The sequence below is a fragment of the Xenopus laevis genome, chromosome 1S (assembly GCF_017654675.1).
Source record: "Xenopus laevis strain J_2021 chromosome 1S, Xenopus_laevis_v10.1, whole genome shotgun sequence".
Classification (NCBI taxonomy): Eukaryota; Metazoa; Chordata; class Amphibia; order Anura; family Pipidae; genus Xenopus; species Xenopus laevis.
In genome coordinates this window covers 79039595-79056559 of record NC_054372.1, presented here as the reverse complement: position 1 = coordinate 79056559, position 16965 = coordinate 79039595, and the positions used below count along the sequence as shown (strand labels likewise).

At 38.2% G+C, this 16965-nt stretch overlaps 1 protein-coding gene across 3 annotated transcripts in view; it reads left to right on the top strand.

Annotated features, from left to right (window-relative positions):
• Positions 1-16965, top strand: part of uhrf1.S (ubiquitin-like with PHD and ring finger domains 1 S homeolog) — a 151492-nt gene that overhangs the window by 119248 nt on the left and 15279 nt on the right. For all 3 annotated transcript variants that reach the window (XM_018236363.2, XM_041574997.1, NM_001135764.1), the window contains 1 exon segment: positions 7001-7163. In XM_018236363.2, the coding sequence (XP_018091852.1) occupies positions 7001-7163 (163 nt within the window).

Here is a 16965-nt window from a genome sequence, read left to right as displayed (position 1 = left end):
TTTTAAATGATTTACAAATTCAACAACCATATGAAGAAGACATCATCGATATAGCGCCTTTTGAAGTCATCATTTTTGAAAATGTATTGATTCTCATCCTATGGTCACAGATAAAGATGGTCAAATTTAGAAATCACTTGATTGAATTGGATAAGCACTGATTGGTTGATTTTAAATGTTTGATGAAATGGCATTATGGTTTCAAACTAAAAGGAGGTTCAAACTAGGTCAAAAGTTTATTCTAATTTTTTTTTATTCATGTTTTAATCTGTAATTGGTATAACGAGCGCTAGGAAGATTGAAGGTCGGACCCAGTGCACAGTCTGCCATGTGTGCAGATTTGGAATAAGTTGTGAACAAATTGCCACTTTGGAGGCTCTAGCAGTGAGCAGGACCTAGCGGGGTCAGATAGTTTGGGTGGAACAGAACAGCAGCAGGATGTTGAGGCAGCTAGCTGGATGACATTTAGAAAATCCAAGGTGGGCAAAAGTAAAATGGAGACTGATCTGGGGTTAATACATCCCATCAGATTCGTGTGAAGAAGATTGGAGTGTGAACTCTGGATTGGCAATTCTAGATGGGGTTGATGTCTCGAACAGCCGGGGGACCAGTTTCTCTAGTAGTGGTGGGGAGGAGAGCAGAGTCAGGCCTAAACAGATTGTGGTTGTAGTGGATTCAATTATTAGGAAAGTGGATAGGGTAATCTGTTGTGTGGATCGCTTCAACTGAACAGTTTGCCAACTACCTGGTGCCAGGGTTTGGCATGTGGTTGATCGGGTAAACAAATTGGGTAGGGCTGGGCATGACCCAGTTGTCTTAGGACATAATTTTACTAATGGCATATTAAATGATAGATGGAAGACAGAGATTTCAGAGATCTAGGCTCTAAGATTAAGGGAAGGTCTTCCAATGTCCTTTTTTCTGAAATTTTGCCCGTGCCATGTGCAAGTTTTGGAAGACGGCGGGAGCTTAGGTAGCTAAATGTGTGGCTCAAGTCTTGGTGAAGGAAGGGTTTGGGTTCAGCACTGGGCTGATTTTTCCTTGTGGTACAGCCTATACAGTCGTGATGGATTGCACCTCAATGGAAGGGGGTCCACTGTGCTAGGGGAAAGAATGACCAAGAGGTTGTAGTGTTTAAACTAGGCAATGGGGGGGGGGTGAGAGAATTATGGGGAAGCTAGGGTAGACGGGGCAGTGGAATTAGTATGGGGGAGGGGGGTATAAAGTTTACCAGCTAAGGCGATCCCTCTGTTACGAGGAAAACTGACTAATACTAAACATATATTTCTCCACTAAGTAATGCAAATTTAAAAGGAAAAGTAGCAACCTCACTTTATGCTGGCAAATGCACGAAGTTTGTCAGGTAAAATGGGAGACAATTAATAGCATGGTCTAAAAATTGATATAATTGGTATCACTGAGACCTGGTGGGCTGAAAAATGTGACTGGACTGTGAATTTAAATCGTTACTCTTTTTGGAGGAACGGGGATTAAAAGGGTGGAGGGGTCTGTATGTAAAGCCTGAATTAAAGCCATGCACTAAAATAATCATTAATGGCATTGGTGAGGATGTAGGGCAAAAGGTTACAAAGAAAATTATCATTGGTGTATGCTATAGATCACCTTGTATAAGTGACTAGTATGAAGCCCAGCTACTCTTACAGGTAGAAGCGGCTTCACAACTCAGGCAAGTTATTCCTATCGGTGACTTCAATTATCCAGACATTGACTGAATGGGGTTGCCAAAGCTAGTAGGTTTGTAAATATGCTGAATGACAGCTTTTTATTCCAGCTAGTTAAAGAACCTACTAGGAATAACACTTTTGGATCTTATAATAACTAATAATACTCAATTCATCTCTAGCATTTGTGTGGATGAGCATTAGGGAATAGTGATCATAACATGGTCTCCTTTGAGATTCTATAAGGGAGTAACACACTAAATTTCAGACGTGCAAACTTTGACAGTATAAGGGCATCTCTGCAACATATTAATGCTTTTCACAGGGTTAAACAGAACAAAAATGGGAAGTCTTTAAAATGCTGCTTAATAAATATACATAACGGTATATTCCCCCTTGTAAGCAAGGAACATTGCAAAGCAAAACCTTTTTGGTTCAATAGAAGTGTTGGTATTGAGGTGTGGCTTTCAAGTTAGCTGGGACTGCCAAATCATTTATAAGGTACAAGGAGGTAAAAATAATAATAATAATTAAATATGTTAATAGTAAAAAATGAAGCAGGAAGGAGTGGGACCTTTAATATCAGAGGGGGTCAGCTGGTTGATGAAAACAAAAAAAGCTTAAATTCTGACCTCATATTTTTCGTCTGTCTACACAAATGAGGAATCGGTTAAGGTTTCCTTCCTGATAGTCCCAATTATAGTAATACAACGAATGATGCATAGTTACATAGTTAAATTGGGTTAAAAAAAAAAAATCCATCAAGTTCAACCCCTCCAAATGAAAACCTAGCCCTATAGTTCATAGAATCTGTTAAAACATGCAATGCTGCTTAATGAAATAAAACCAAACATTATGAAATGTTTTAATTAAATTCTATATACCTATACTTACTTAGTATCAGAATAGCCTTTGATATTATGTCTGTCCAAAAAAATCATCCAAGCCATTCTTAAAGGCATTAACTGAATCAGCCATCACAACATCACCTGGCAGTGCATTCTACAACCTCACTGTCCTGACTGTGAAGAACCCCCTACGTTGCTTCCAATGAAAGTTCTTTTCTTCTAGTCTAAAGGGCCTCTGGTACGGTGACCCACTTTATGGGTAAAAAGGTCCCCTGCTATTTATCTATAATGTCCTCTAATGTACTTGTAAAGTGTAATCATGTCCCCTCGCAAGCGCCTTTTTTTCCAGAGAAAACAACCCCAACCTTGACAGTCAACCCTCATAATTTAAGTCTTCCGTCCCTCTAACCAATTTAGTTGCACGTCTCTGCACTCTCTCCAGCTCATTTATATTCCTCTTAAGACTGGAGTCCAAAACTGCACTGCATACTCCAGATGAGGCCTTACTAGGGACCTATAAAGAGGCATAATTATGTTTTCATCTCTTGAGTTAATGCCCTTTTTTTATGCAAGACAGAACTTTATTTGCTTTAGTAGCCACAGAATGACACTGCCTAGAATTAGGCAACTTGTTATCTACAAAAACCCCTAGATCCTTCTCATTTAAGGAAACTCCAAACACATTGCCATTTAGTGTATAACTTGCATTTATAATTTTGCCAAAGTGCATAACCTTGCATTTATCAACATTGAACCTCATTTTCCAGTTTGCTGCCCAGTTTTCCAACTTAGACAAATCACTCTGCAAAGTGGCAGCATCCTGCATGCAATCTATAGTGGTTCACAAATGAGGAAATTAGAGACTAGAACATGTTAAGGTAAACAAAGATCCGGACCAGATGGTATTCACCGCATGGTACTTGGCGAGCTTAGCTCTGTGATTGCCAAACCCCTTTACTTAATTTTTCAGGATTTGAGGTCTGGCATGGTGCAGAGAGACTAATTGCTAATGTGGTGCCGCTATTCAAAAAGGATCCCGTTCTCAGCCTCAAAACTTCTTTAGGAATCGATGTTGGTCTTTAAATAAACCTGCACTTTATTTGATCTAAATATTAACATGGAATTATCCTTGGTGTGCCGTCATCATTTGGGGTATACAGGGGCGATCCGTGGGCTGCTGCCGCCTGAGGCAACAACCCCGATGCCGCGCCGTGCTTAAAAGTTTAGCGTCGGATCGGGTCAAAAGGGAGCGGTATCGCTAGTGCAATGAGTGCGTACTGCGCTTTCTGCACTAGCAGAGCAGAATTTCTGGTTTAAATGCCAGAAATTTGGCTCTTTAAGTTACAGGAGGCGGCTTTTTGCCACCCCTTGTAACTGGCCGTTCACTGCCGCTTGAGGCAAGGTGATCTCCTTGCATATATATAGATATAGATATATAGATATATATCTCATCTATCTATATCTCGTTAGTCTGGAACCAAGATGTTGCTCATTTACTGGTGTGTTTTGGGTTATTGTCTTGTTGAAACACCCTTCATTTCCTCTTTGGTGTAAGGAAACATGATCTCCAAGTATTTTGATGTATTGAAACTGATGTCTTCCAGACAATTTAGGAAGAGGTACTCCATTAGATTAGGATCCAGAATGGACACCCGTAACGACAGACGTGTCGGCTGGGGGGGGGGCCCACGTAGGAGACTTATTCTTGCAAGGTTCTTGGGAGTTAAAAAAAGTCTCCTCAAATATCATAGAATTAAGAGCAATAAAAGCTTGGTTAGCCTTGTCAGATTATTTAAAGGGGAAAAAGTGTGTTTTCAGACAATACCACAGCAGTGGCCCACATGCAAAAGCAAGGAGTTACAAGAAGTATCATATTGCTAGAAGAGGCAGAACCAATATTTCAGTGGGCAGAGTTATGCCTAGAAAATCTGAACTCAGTTCATCTTCCTGGTGTTGAGAACCAAAAAGCAGATTTCCTAAGTCGAAGTATGATAGATCCTGAAGAATGGAGTCTTCAAGAAAACATTTTTCACGATCTAGTGAATACATGGGGATTGACAGAAGTAGATACCATGGCAACCGTTTACAACAGAAAATGTCAGTTTTTTTCCAGATACCCATGCAGAGAGGCGGTAGCCATAGACGGTCTGAGACAGGACTGGTCAAGAGGGTTAATCTACATGTTTCCCCCAATTGCCCTTATCTGAAAGGTTCTAAAGAAGATGGAGTGGTAAGAAGCCAATGCGATAGTAGTGGTCCCATATTGGCCAAGGAGACTGGTTTCTGCTACTTCACAGATTGTCCCTGGGGGAGCCCAGGAAAATTCGGAAATTTCCAGGGTGGCTGGCTCAAGGGATGTTTCAGTTCCACAAGAGATCACCTATGCTTGATGGCATGGAGGTTGAAAGGGAGGAACTGAGAAAGTTGAAGTGTAAGGAGAAGGTGGTGAATTTTCTGCTCCGATCAAGGAAAGTTGCCACGTCCGCACAATATTATAAGATCTTGACAAGTTTGTGCAAGCTGTAATCTCAGAGGGGCAAGACCCATGTTGCCCTACAGCCTACAGGTGTCCTTTTCTCCAGTTATGAGAGGCCTTCATTTAAGTACCATCAAGGTGCATGTGTCGGCCATTTCGCACTAACAAGGAGATCGCGGGAAGGGGGACCCTTTGGTCCAACGATTCTTCAATGCCCTTAAGAGTGAAACCTCACATGCGGAAATATTCACCACCTTGGGATCTGCCTTTTGTCATAAATATATTGACAAAACCACCTGTTTGAGCCGCTAGAGCAGGGATCCCCAAACTTTTGAACCCATGAGCAAAATTCAGAAGTAAAAGGAGTTGGGGAGCAACACTAGCATGAAAAATTTTATTGGGGTGCCAAATAAGTGCTGTGATTGGCCATTTGGTAACCCCTATGTGGATTGTAAACCTACATTGAGGCTCTTTTTGGCAGTATGCATAGTTTTTATGCAACTAATACTTTCCTTCAAACCAACAATTGAAAAATAAGCACCTGCTTGGAGGCCACTGGGAGCAACATCCAAGGGGTTGGAGAGCAACATGTTGCTCACGAGCTACTGGTTGGGGATCACTGCGCTAGAGGATAGTTCCTTATGGAAACTTACTCTGAAAGTTGTTTTGCTTGTTGCTGTAACAGCATGTAGAGTGGTTGAACTGGCTGCACTATCCGCTTCATAGCCATTTACGGTGATTTTCAAAGATAAAGTGGTGCTTAGGCCTGCTTTCAAACTTCTTCTGAAAGTGGTATCAAACTTCCATATGGATTTAGAAGTTACACTCCCTTCATTTTGTCAATCTCCAAAGTCAGAGAAAGAGGCAGTGGCATAAACTGGAAGTGGTCAGAGCCCTCAAAATATACTTGGAAAGAACAAAGGCATGGAGGAAGACTGAGCATGTTTGAAATTCCATGTGGCAAAGAAAGAAGTTCACTGGCACTTGGCTAATGCTAGCAGGGTGAGACCCTTGCTTTAAATTTAAGCTTGATAAAGGGGTTGTACCCGAAACGTTGCATGCCGCACTAAATAAATTTAAAGCAAGGGTCTCACCCTGCTAGCATTACCGGAGTGCCAGTGAACTTGTTTCTTTGTATTGTTAAGGGTTGGCCGATCCCCGTTTTGCTGGGCACCAGGGATTCAAGTTCCAGGAGGGCCAGGGTGTGCGTTTGTAAGTTGGATAATCAATGTAATTCCATGTGGCTTCAGGAAAAGAAACGCTCCATCAAAATGACAGTTCTTAAATTGTGGCAGCAATTGTAAAAGTGTACAATACAGCAGGAAGGTTCCCATGGGGTTAAAAGCCCATTCTATGAAGGCACTGCCAGGTTCCTGGGCAAAGGAAGCCAAATGATCTCCACAAGTGATCTGCAGAGCAGCAAGATGGTCCTCCGTCAGTACATTCATTAAGCATTATAGATTGGATTTCCTTGCCTCCCAGGAAGCAAGATTTGGGAGGAAGGTTTTGCAGTCTGTTGTAAATATTACTGAATAAAGTGTGTTGTAAAGTGTTGCTGCATTCTGAGTCAAGTCCCTCCCTGGTTAGCTTTGGTAGTTCCCATTGGTGAATGCAAGGAATTCCCACCCTTCTGGACAGGCTTTTTAACTAGGACAGTGAGTAGAGGAGGAGCAGGCACTTTAACTTCCTTGGGCAGGTTCCTGTCCATTGGCCTGGTGGGAAGATTTAACCCATTGATGAATGCTGCCATGGAAGCTGATCAGGAAAATGTTTTGTTTAGCGCTTAAAAGTTATGCCTTTTTAACGCGTTTACATTTTGGTCAAGGGAAGACTTACGGTTCTGCTGAAATCCCCAACCTGTACTAAGATTAGACTTCCTGGGGAAAAAGTAGTATTGTGTACATTCTTATGTTGTAAACCCTGTTAAGTAATTTAAAAGCTTGTTTTTGTGTGTATGCAACATACATATTTCAATACATCGTTTTTCTTTCTAGGGCTCTTGCATTGAACTGCAGCGCACCTATAAATGACAAAGAGGGATCTATTGCCAAGGACTGGCGAGCAGGCAAGCCAGTTCGCGTGGTGCGTAATTCAAAGGGTAGAAAACACAGTAAATATGCTCCAGAGGAAGGCAATCGCTATGACGGCATCTATAAGGTGTGTATATGTATATAAAAGAGAGACAGCGAGTGTATTTGTATGGCGCTGTTAAGGAGCCCTCGGCACCATAAAATATATAAGTACAATATATAAAAGTACACACGGAGGACAAGTCACAGTAAATTCAATAAATAAACTTTGTGTGCATATGAGTTCTGTATAAAAGTGCTATCGGTTCGGGATTCAGCCTTTCAGCAGAATTCTGATTTGGCCGAATCCTTCTGCCCAGCCGAACCGAATCTGTCCTAATTTGCATATGCAAAATAGGGGCATAACAAAAAGTGCTTTGCATGGTGGAAGAACAGCGCATTCAAAGAAACACCTGCTACCTACTGTCAAATTTTGTAGAGGTTCCAACATGCCGTGTGGCTAGTTCATGGACTGGGGCCATGAGGGTCTAATGAATTCAACCCAATATCAAAAATTTCTTCAGGATAATGTAAAACATCAGTCACAAAGTTGACACTGTTGTACCCAAATTTATGCACCTGTCTAACTTAATGATGCATACTGGATATTTTTTTGTTAATCCAATAAACTGTCACTGCTGCAATACTACTGTTACAATAAGGTATGTTATAAATTAAAAGGAAGTTGCTACTTTGAAAGCTAAGCCAAAGATAAACAAAACGCCAAAGAATTAAGAGGGGTTCCCAAACTTTTTCATGTGTGTATGTGTGTATGTATATGTGTGTATGTGTATATGTATATATATATGTATGTGTGTGTATATGTATATATATATGTGTGTGTGTGTATGTATGTGTATATATGTGTGTATATATATATATATATATATATATGTGTGTGTGTGTGTATGTATGTATGTATATATATATGTATGTGTATGTATATATATATATATATATATATATATATGTATATATATATATATATATATATATATATATGTGTGTGTGTGTGATCTTCCATTTGTCGTTATATGCCGGAACTTAACACTGAATATGCCGTGCAAGCCTATCACACGACGCTAACCTCTGATGGGGAGCCTATGGAAGATCTGCTTACCGGTGTGGCTTTGGTCCTGCAGCATGCGATCTTCTACCTGTCGCTACTTTCCAATACTTAACACGGCGTGTGGGTTCACTGCCCTGTGTGGGCCTCTGACGGCAGGTCCATCGGGGACCCGCTGGCCGGCGCGTCGCTGGCCCTGCAGTTGGTGATCTGGGAGAGGTCGGTGTTCCGTTGCCCTTTGCAGTGTTTGCTTTATCCGCTGGCCTTTTGGAGTTCCTTAGTCAGCGGCCCTTGAACTGCTTTTCCTGGAGTTTACCTGACTTAGGGTCCAGGTGATCACACTAATTGCTGGACATCTGCCAAGAACTATATGCAGCTCGGGGAACAGTCTCACAGCACAGTTAGTGCTTCTAATCTTGGTCGTAAATTTTTTACTATTTGTTTCTTATTTTTGTACACTGCATTTTTTTGATTTTTTGATTTTTTAGCTTAGCATAATGGGGTTTATTTTTTTATTAATTGATTATTATTCAGGGTTAATATACACTTGTTAGGTTACATATAATATTGGATGAATACTTACATATTGATAATGAGTCCATCACATGATGTTATTAATAACACTGGGTTTAAAAACTTGTATAGTTATTTGGGACTAAAGCACATGTTGGTTTGTTTTAATACACATAAGTGGATTTGCCCTGTAGCATGCAGTGTCATTAGGCAACATTATATCCCAGCACTAATAGGTTTATATTAACCCATTGCTCACTGTTACAAATGGGGGTTAACACTGTAGTAGTTTTTACATATATGGATACGGACCCTGACCTGTGAATTACATAATAGTTTACTTGATATGTTATAGATCCGATTATTAGTTGCATATACGAGGGTAAGTTATTGCAGATCTTTCACCTACTCATGTTTTTGATACTATGTAACGTAGAAAGTTTAAATTGAGATTAACACCTAATAGGAAGTGATTGTTACTTAGTATTGTTTTTAATTCTTTTTATCCTTCTAAAAATGTAATAGAGGGGGTTTTAACTTAATTGGGATTGTCTTAATAGCTATAGTCTTAGTTTTGTGCAAGCACAGATGTATAATTGTATTTAACTATTTAATGGCTCGATGTCTATGATTGGCCAGCCAATTTACACTTCCCGCCATCTTTTAGTATTTAAGACATTCATTATGTATTTTTTTTTTTGCTTTGAGAAAGGTAAGTCCTGAGAGTGCGGACCTTTTGTTCGTTAGAGATATATGTGTGTGTGTGTGTGTGTGTGTGTGTATATATATGTATGTGTGTGTGTGTATATATATATATATATATATATATATATATATATATATATATATATATATATATATATATATATATTTATTTATATACACATATATATATATATATATATATTTATTTATTTATATACACATATATATATATATATATATTTATTTATATATATACACATATATATATATATATATATTTATTTATATATATACACATATATATATATATATATTTATTTATATACACACACATATATATATATATATTTATTTATATACACACACATATATATATATATATATATATATATATATATATATATATATATATATATATATATATTTATATTTATTTATATACACATATATATATATATATATATATTTATTTATATACACATATATATATATATATATATATATATATATATATTTATTTATATACACACACATATATATATATATATATATATATATATATATATATATATATATATATATATATATATATATATATATATATATATATATATATATATATATATATATATATATATATATATACACACATATATACTTGTCTGCAGCCGGCCGCACTCGGATCCGGATTTGGTGATTGTGGGTGCTGGTTCAAATATTATGTACAAAGTTTCACATAGAGCCGCACACCAATTTCTTCATCATAAATCAAGTGATATTTATTTGCATAGATTCGTTTTCCAACGTTTCGGCCCTCCTAAAGAGGGCCGAAACGTTGGAAAACGAATCTATGCAAATAAATATCACTTGATTTATGATGAAGAAATTGGTGTGCGGCTCTATGTGAAACTTTATACACATATATATATATATTTATTTATATACACACATATATATATATTTATTTATATACACATATATATTTATTTATATACACATATATATATTTATTTATATACACACACACACACACGTGTGTGTAAAATCCTGCTGAAAAAAGCGGAATCCTGTATTCGGTGCATCCCTAGTGTACTGTATGTATTTGTGTGTACTGTATATACTTGTATTATGTACTTAAAGGATTACTGTAAGTCTCAACAGCAAGCCGTTGTTGAGAAAGGGGAAAAAATATATACTGTAATACGTGACACTCGATAAAATGAATAGGTGCATCCCAACTCATACATAAGTATTACACGTGTTGGGTAAGGTGGATGAAGAAGGGTTCAGGTAAGTATGATACCCACACTAAAAATCAGGATCAAGCCGGTAGTTGATTATACTCACGAGCCCCAAAAATAAATGGCATAAATCACAATGCAAATGCCCCATCGGCGTTTGTAGGCAATATAAAGTGACGTGCAGAAACGTTTGACAAATTTTAATATAGTTAAAAAACACATTCACAAACTTCTGTATATAAAGCGCATAAAATCGGATTATCGATCTCTGTGGTGCTGTTCAAAGTCTCTCCTTAGTGTCTCTTAGGCTGAACTGCGCATGCCCTCCACGTCAGTGTTCCACGCTTCTGCACCTTAATCACCGCTGACATGTTTCGCAAGTTGGCTTCCTCCAAGAGCGATGATGTGGTTTCTGGAAGGTCACTCTTTATTTTTTAAGTCCAAAACTTTCTTTTAACAACCGTAGTCCATGTTTGAAACAATGTGCATTATTTCAACTTTAATCTTATACAGTAAACTTCACATATGGGCTACAATAAAAATCCTAGAAGAAGCTGCTTTTAAATCCGATGGGTTTTTAGAGCTATAGTTTTTTTTTTATTGATTTTCATTTGCAAAGAGGAATAAGTGCAACAAAGATTTAGTAGAAAATACCATAGTCTAGGTATAACTGTATCCAATACTCTATGCATACCTGTATCCAATCCTCTTTGTACAGGCAGTATCGTAACATATTGCTCGTTAATTGCTTGAAGTCTATGCTATGGTGTGTCTCATATCATAAAAGCATTGAATCCTTGTGCATCTGAAAGGAGTTTTGGGTAAGTGGGGGAGGGAAAGATATGACGGGGGTAAGAAGATGCTCTGCATATGTTTCTCTTAGGGATACAGTGTCGAAACAGATATCTAAATTAGGGATATAGTCAAATCACATCAGTAAGGTGCCACACTTACACAGAATCACCTTTTGCAGCGTCGGGTGCACAGCTCTTAAATTAAAATCGGCATTCAGACCAAGGGGGGTTAGGGATTTTAATTTATGTATCTACCAACTCTCTCTACGTAGTGTATCATTTATCAAATCTCCTCCTCTCCAATGGGTCTTAACCCTGTCTATTCATAAACATCGAAGGCCTATAGGATTCTTATGATGTTCTAAAAAAAATTTGGAAACTGAGTGTTTGCTATTGCCTTTACAATATTATATATATGTTCTCCTATCCTGCTTTTCAATTCTTATTTGTTTTGCCCACATATTGTAAGCCACATGGGCATTCTAACAGGTAGATAACATTATCTGTCATACTTAATTTGTATTTGAATGTTTCTCCAGTGGTGACGTTTTTGTACTGTATCTACATGACTTGCAGAGACTACATGGGTAAAAACCCTGAAATTTCTTATCTTTCCCTTTTTTTTTTAAATAAAATATCCCATTTATGATAAATTCTTTACATTCTTGGCTAAGGTTATTGTCACACGTTAGAAAATTCTATTGTTTTAATGCCTTGTTGGTGTTAATACAGGTGTATAAAGACTTACATCCAGAGTAGCAAGAAGCCAGTCTGGATTCCACTGGAACCTTTCAGATAGGAGGGTGTAGTAACATATGGTTGTAGTTTAGTGGCGATATAGTGGGAAAGATTGCTTGTTGGAGAGCTGATACCCGAAATTATTGGCCGTCAAGGAGGTCTTTGTATTTTTGGGACAATATAAAAAAAAGGGGTTTTTGGATATTTAACATTATGTACTCTCTGCTGGGTCAATGATATTTTCGCTTGAGCCCTTTTTTTTTTTTTTTTTTCAAAATAGTTTTTTTTATAACCATTACCGTATATACTCGAGTATAAGCCGAGTTTTTCAGCATCCAAAATGTGCTGAAAAAGTCTACCTCGGCTTATACTCGGGTCAGCGGGCAGTAGCTGTCATTGCAGTCACTTTTAATCATTCCTATACCAACATTTCACTTGGGGAGAGACTGCAATATCCCACAATGCCCTCTGTTGGTTATATGAAAGAGTAACAGTGCACCCTCTGTTGGTTATATGAAAGAATAACAGTGACTGCAATATCACACAGCACCATCTGTTGGTTATATCAAAGAATAACAGTGACTGCAATATCACACAGCGCCATCTGTTGGTTGTATCAAAGAATAACAGTGACTGCAATATCACACAGTGCCATCTGTTGGTTATATCAAAGAATAACAGTGACTGCAATATCACACAGCACCATCTGTTGGTTATATCAAAGAATAACAGTGACTGCAATATCACACAGCGCCATCTGTTGGTTATATCAAAGAATAACAGTGACTGCAATATCACACAGCGCCATTTGTTGGTTGTATCAAAGAATAACTGACTGCAATATCACAGCGCCATCTGTTGGTTGTATCAAAGAATAACAGTGACTGCAATATCACACAGCGCCATCTGTTGTATCAAAGAATAACAGTGACTGCAATATCACACAGCGCCATCTGTTGGTTATATCAAAGAATAACAGTGACTGCAATATCACACAGCACCATCTGTTGGTTGTATCAAAGAATAACAGTGACTGCAATATCACACAGCGCCATCTGTTGGTTATATCAAAGAATAACAGTGACTGCAATATCACACAGCACCATCTGTTGGTTATATCAAAGAATAACAGTGACTGCAATATCATACATCACCCTCTGTTGGTTATACGAAAGATTAACAGTGATGGTAGTGGGACAGTGGGACAATGCACACAGTAATCCGTTTGGCAATTCTCTGTCACCATCAACTTTGCAAAGAAGTCCGGTTGATCGCTGGGGGGGTCTCTTTGGCGGAATGTGCGCTGCTGGGAGACAGAGCTGTAGTTGTGTCTTGGCTTATACTAGAGTCAATAAGATTTCCCAGTTTTAGTAGGTAAAATTAGGTACCTCGGCTTATACTCGGATCGGCTTATACTAGAGTATATACGGTATCTCTATTTTGGAAAATTTACATAGGCTTATTTTGTTACTTTCTATAGGTACTTGTGTCTCCTAATAGCCACATTCAGCCTTATATTTTTCTGTATCCAAGATGACCTTGCCCCCTCCTTATCTGCTGATTTTATCACTATAATTTCATTATCAGCAACTTCAAGGGCCTGTCAGGTTATTTCTCTTACTTTTCCCCAATCTCGCTAGGTCTTTAAGTATTAGCGTCTCGTAAGCTTCTATTGCTTTACCTTTTTTTTTTTTTTTCTTAGTTTTGTCCTTTCCATCTTGTTGTTCATAATTTTTTAACTCTGCATTATTGCTCATAAAATATTTCCAATAAGTCCATTTTCGTATAAATTTCTGGGCATCGGTGAAAAGGTTGGTTGGGGCAAAGCTCAATCCTTTTTTTGTAATACTTTTTATTGATTTTCTGTGAGTTCAGATACTTAAGTTAAATATACTGCTTTTCCCCAAATTTTCTTGTTTTTTTCAATTTTATTAATGGTTTTCTTATCTTTCTTTTTTTTTTATCCCTCTATACATTAGCAGTTTTTATTTTTGTCTTTGTCGATACTCCTGTTGAGCCTCTTCTTTTTAAGTCAATTTTTTTTTTAAAGTCCCCTTTTCTCGTATTTCAGACCCTTCTGTATCCAGTTTCTCCCTTTCTCCCATTGTGACTTGTATCCCCTCCTAAAAAAAATTATTCTCGTTTTTTGTGGGGCTTTTATGGTTTCTCATATTTTCCCTGTCCTGATTCTCACATTCCTTGTTCCTTATAAATTTAGGGGTTATCTCCCATCTATTTTCATATGTTATAAAACGAAGATCTTTTTCCCAAAATTAAGGAGCACAGCGAGAGGACAGTAAAGATAGTAAATCCGGAGACTCAAAGATTTCTGAAGCAGTACTTTGTCTCCTCGGAGAGCGAACATTCTCAACGCAGAGCGCGAAGTCTAGCAGAGAATTCTGACAGCGAACCTGTAAGTGCCAAAAAGATAGAAACTAACCGGTAGAGAACACAGTGGAGGCTAATGGCCAATGGCTAAACGGCTAATGGCATTACATTAAAACAATCGCAGCACTACAAAGGAGGCTAGATGACAGATAACAGAGGGTGGAGAAATAATCTCTGTAAAAGAGGCCTACCAGAGCTGCCTGAAGGAGATAATCTCCAAGCTAAAGTACTTTGTCTCCTCGGAGAGCGAATATTCTCAACACAGAGTGCGAAGCCCAGCAGAGAATTGACAGCGAACCTGCAAGTGCCGAAAAGATAACATTAGCAAATTTAAAGTCTATGCCAACAAAGACTGACCTAGCGGACATGATTTCCCAATTTAAAACTACCCTAAAGAAAGAAATCAGCAGCATAAAGTCTGAAATAGCCTCATTACATACTCGTGTCACTGACGTAGAAGATAGAAACGAACAGGTAGAGAACACGGTGGAGGCTAAACGGCTAATGGCCATTACATTAAAACAATCGCAGCACTACAAAGGAGGCTATATGACATAGATAACTGAGGGTGGAGAAATAATCTCTGTAAAAGAGGCGTACCAGAGCTGCCTGAAGGAGGTAATCTCCAAGCTAAAGTACTTCAACTTTTTCAGCAACTACTAGAGGAACCGGACACTTATGCTATTGACATTGAAAGAGTACACAGAGCTGCTAAGCCACAGGGAGCTGCTAAACACAAACCTAGGGACATTATCTGCTGGCTAACTAGGTTTGTAATTAGAGGAAATTCTGACAAAAGCTAGGAAAATAAGGACAATTACTTTTATGAACTCTTTATCATACTCCAGGATCTTTCATGATATACTCTACAACAACTCAGACTAATACACTTTTTTTTCTAGTCTGAAAAACAAAGGACTGCTTTTTAAATGGACATCCATTTCCTATCCAAGTGATTACTTGGATAGGAAATGGATGTCCATTTAAAAAGCATTAACTCTTTTGCCAAACTTGTGGAATCAAAGAACCTGATTTAACAGAATGGATAAAATTACACTAGCTCCGAAGGTTCCAGAGCTACCACACAGAGGAATGGACTGAAGTTTCTTCACCTAAAGGTAGAAAGAAGAAGAATAAGACAACGCCAGAGAAAAGAAAAGGATCTGACGAGTAAAGCTTATTGGGGACTGTAAAGACATATCTCCAAATAGGATAAAACCTTTCTAATTTTTTTTCACTTTTTTTTCTTTTCCTCAACATCACCATCACTTCTACTGGTAAATATGAGACTGTTTAAAGTAAACTCTTCGTCTTTGCTTAAACACAGTTAATAATGCCCTAATATTTAATAACGCACTGTTGTTGTAATGTTGTGAAATATATGTCCACCTGAAGCAATAATTACAGGGCTCTTTTAGAAACAACCAGAAGTGTAACTAAAACTGGTAACAACAATATAGGCCAGTGCTGTCCAACTTCTATGGTACCGAGGGCCGGAATTTTTCTAATCTACATGGTGGAGGGCCGATAACGGAAGCTAGTGTTAGCCACTCCCTGTTTTTAGACCACACCCATGTTACCGCAAGACCATGTCCACATTAATAGCACTGATTGAAGCTCTTGCCTAGGGTGCCCAACTACCTTGTGCCTGCCCTAGCAAGGATGTCACTCATATGTGAAAAAAGTTGTCATATTAAGACATACCCTTAAATCCATTTGCCTCCTCCTCCCCGTGTATAATACAGTACCCCCCCCAGCATATTATTAAACACCATAAAGGCCACTAACAATGATTTTCGATTGCTAACAACCCCCCAGAACAAATACCAAAGTATGACACACACAGGGAGAATAGGGAAGGCAGAACAGAGCAGGAGACAGGAATCGGGACCAGTCTAATATGTACTACATATAGTGACACAGTGCTGGTGCCCCATTAGCATTTTGAATAAGGTGTGAACAGGTGAACAATGTGGGCAGTTTCAGTCTTGGTCTCAGGTGTGAACAGTACAGGGCTTTAGGGGAGTGAACAATAGAGGTGTCACAGGTGTGAACAATGCAGGGGGATCACAGGTGTGAACAATACAGGTGATTAGTCTGAATTTGAGGTTTAGCATTAATGCGCTTAATATCCCTTAAAGACTAAATATGATTAGAGAAATGAACAGACAAAAAGTTCCCATATTAATGTTGCAAGAAACACATCTAAAAGGATATAATGAAATACTTAAGTCCTTTCACAATTATTCACAATGGTTTTTTAGCAATAGCAGAGACTCCAAAACTGAAGGGACTGCCATAGGGACTTGTAGAAATATTGACTTCCAACCACAAGACGTAATGTAAGATAATGAAGGGAGATACATTTTTGTAAAGGGCTTGCTATACCGAACAAAATGTACTCTGGGCTGCATATATTTACCAAATCAAAATCAAGCTGAAAAT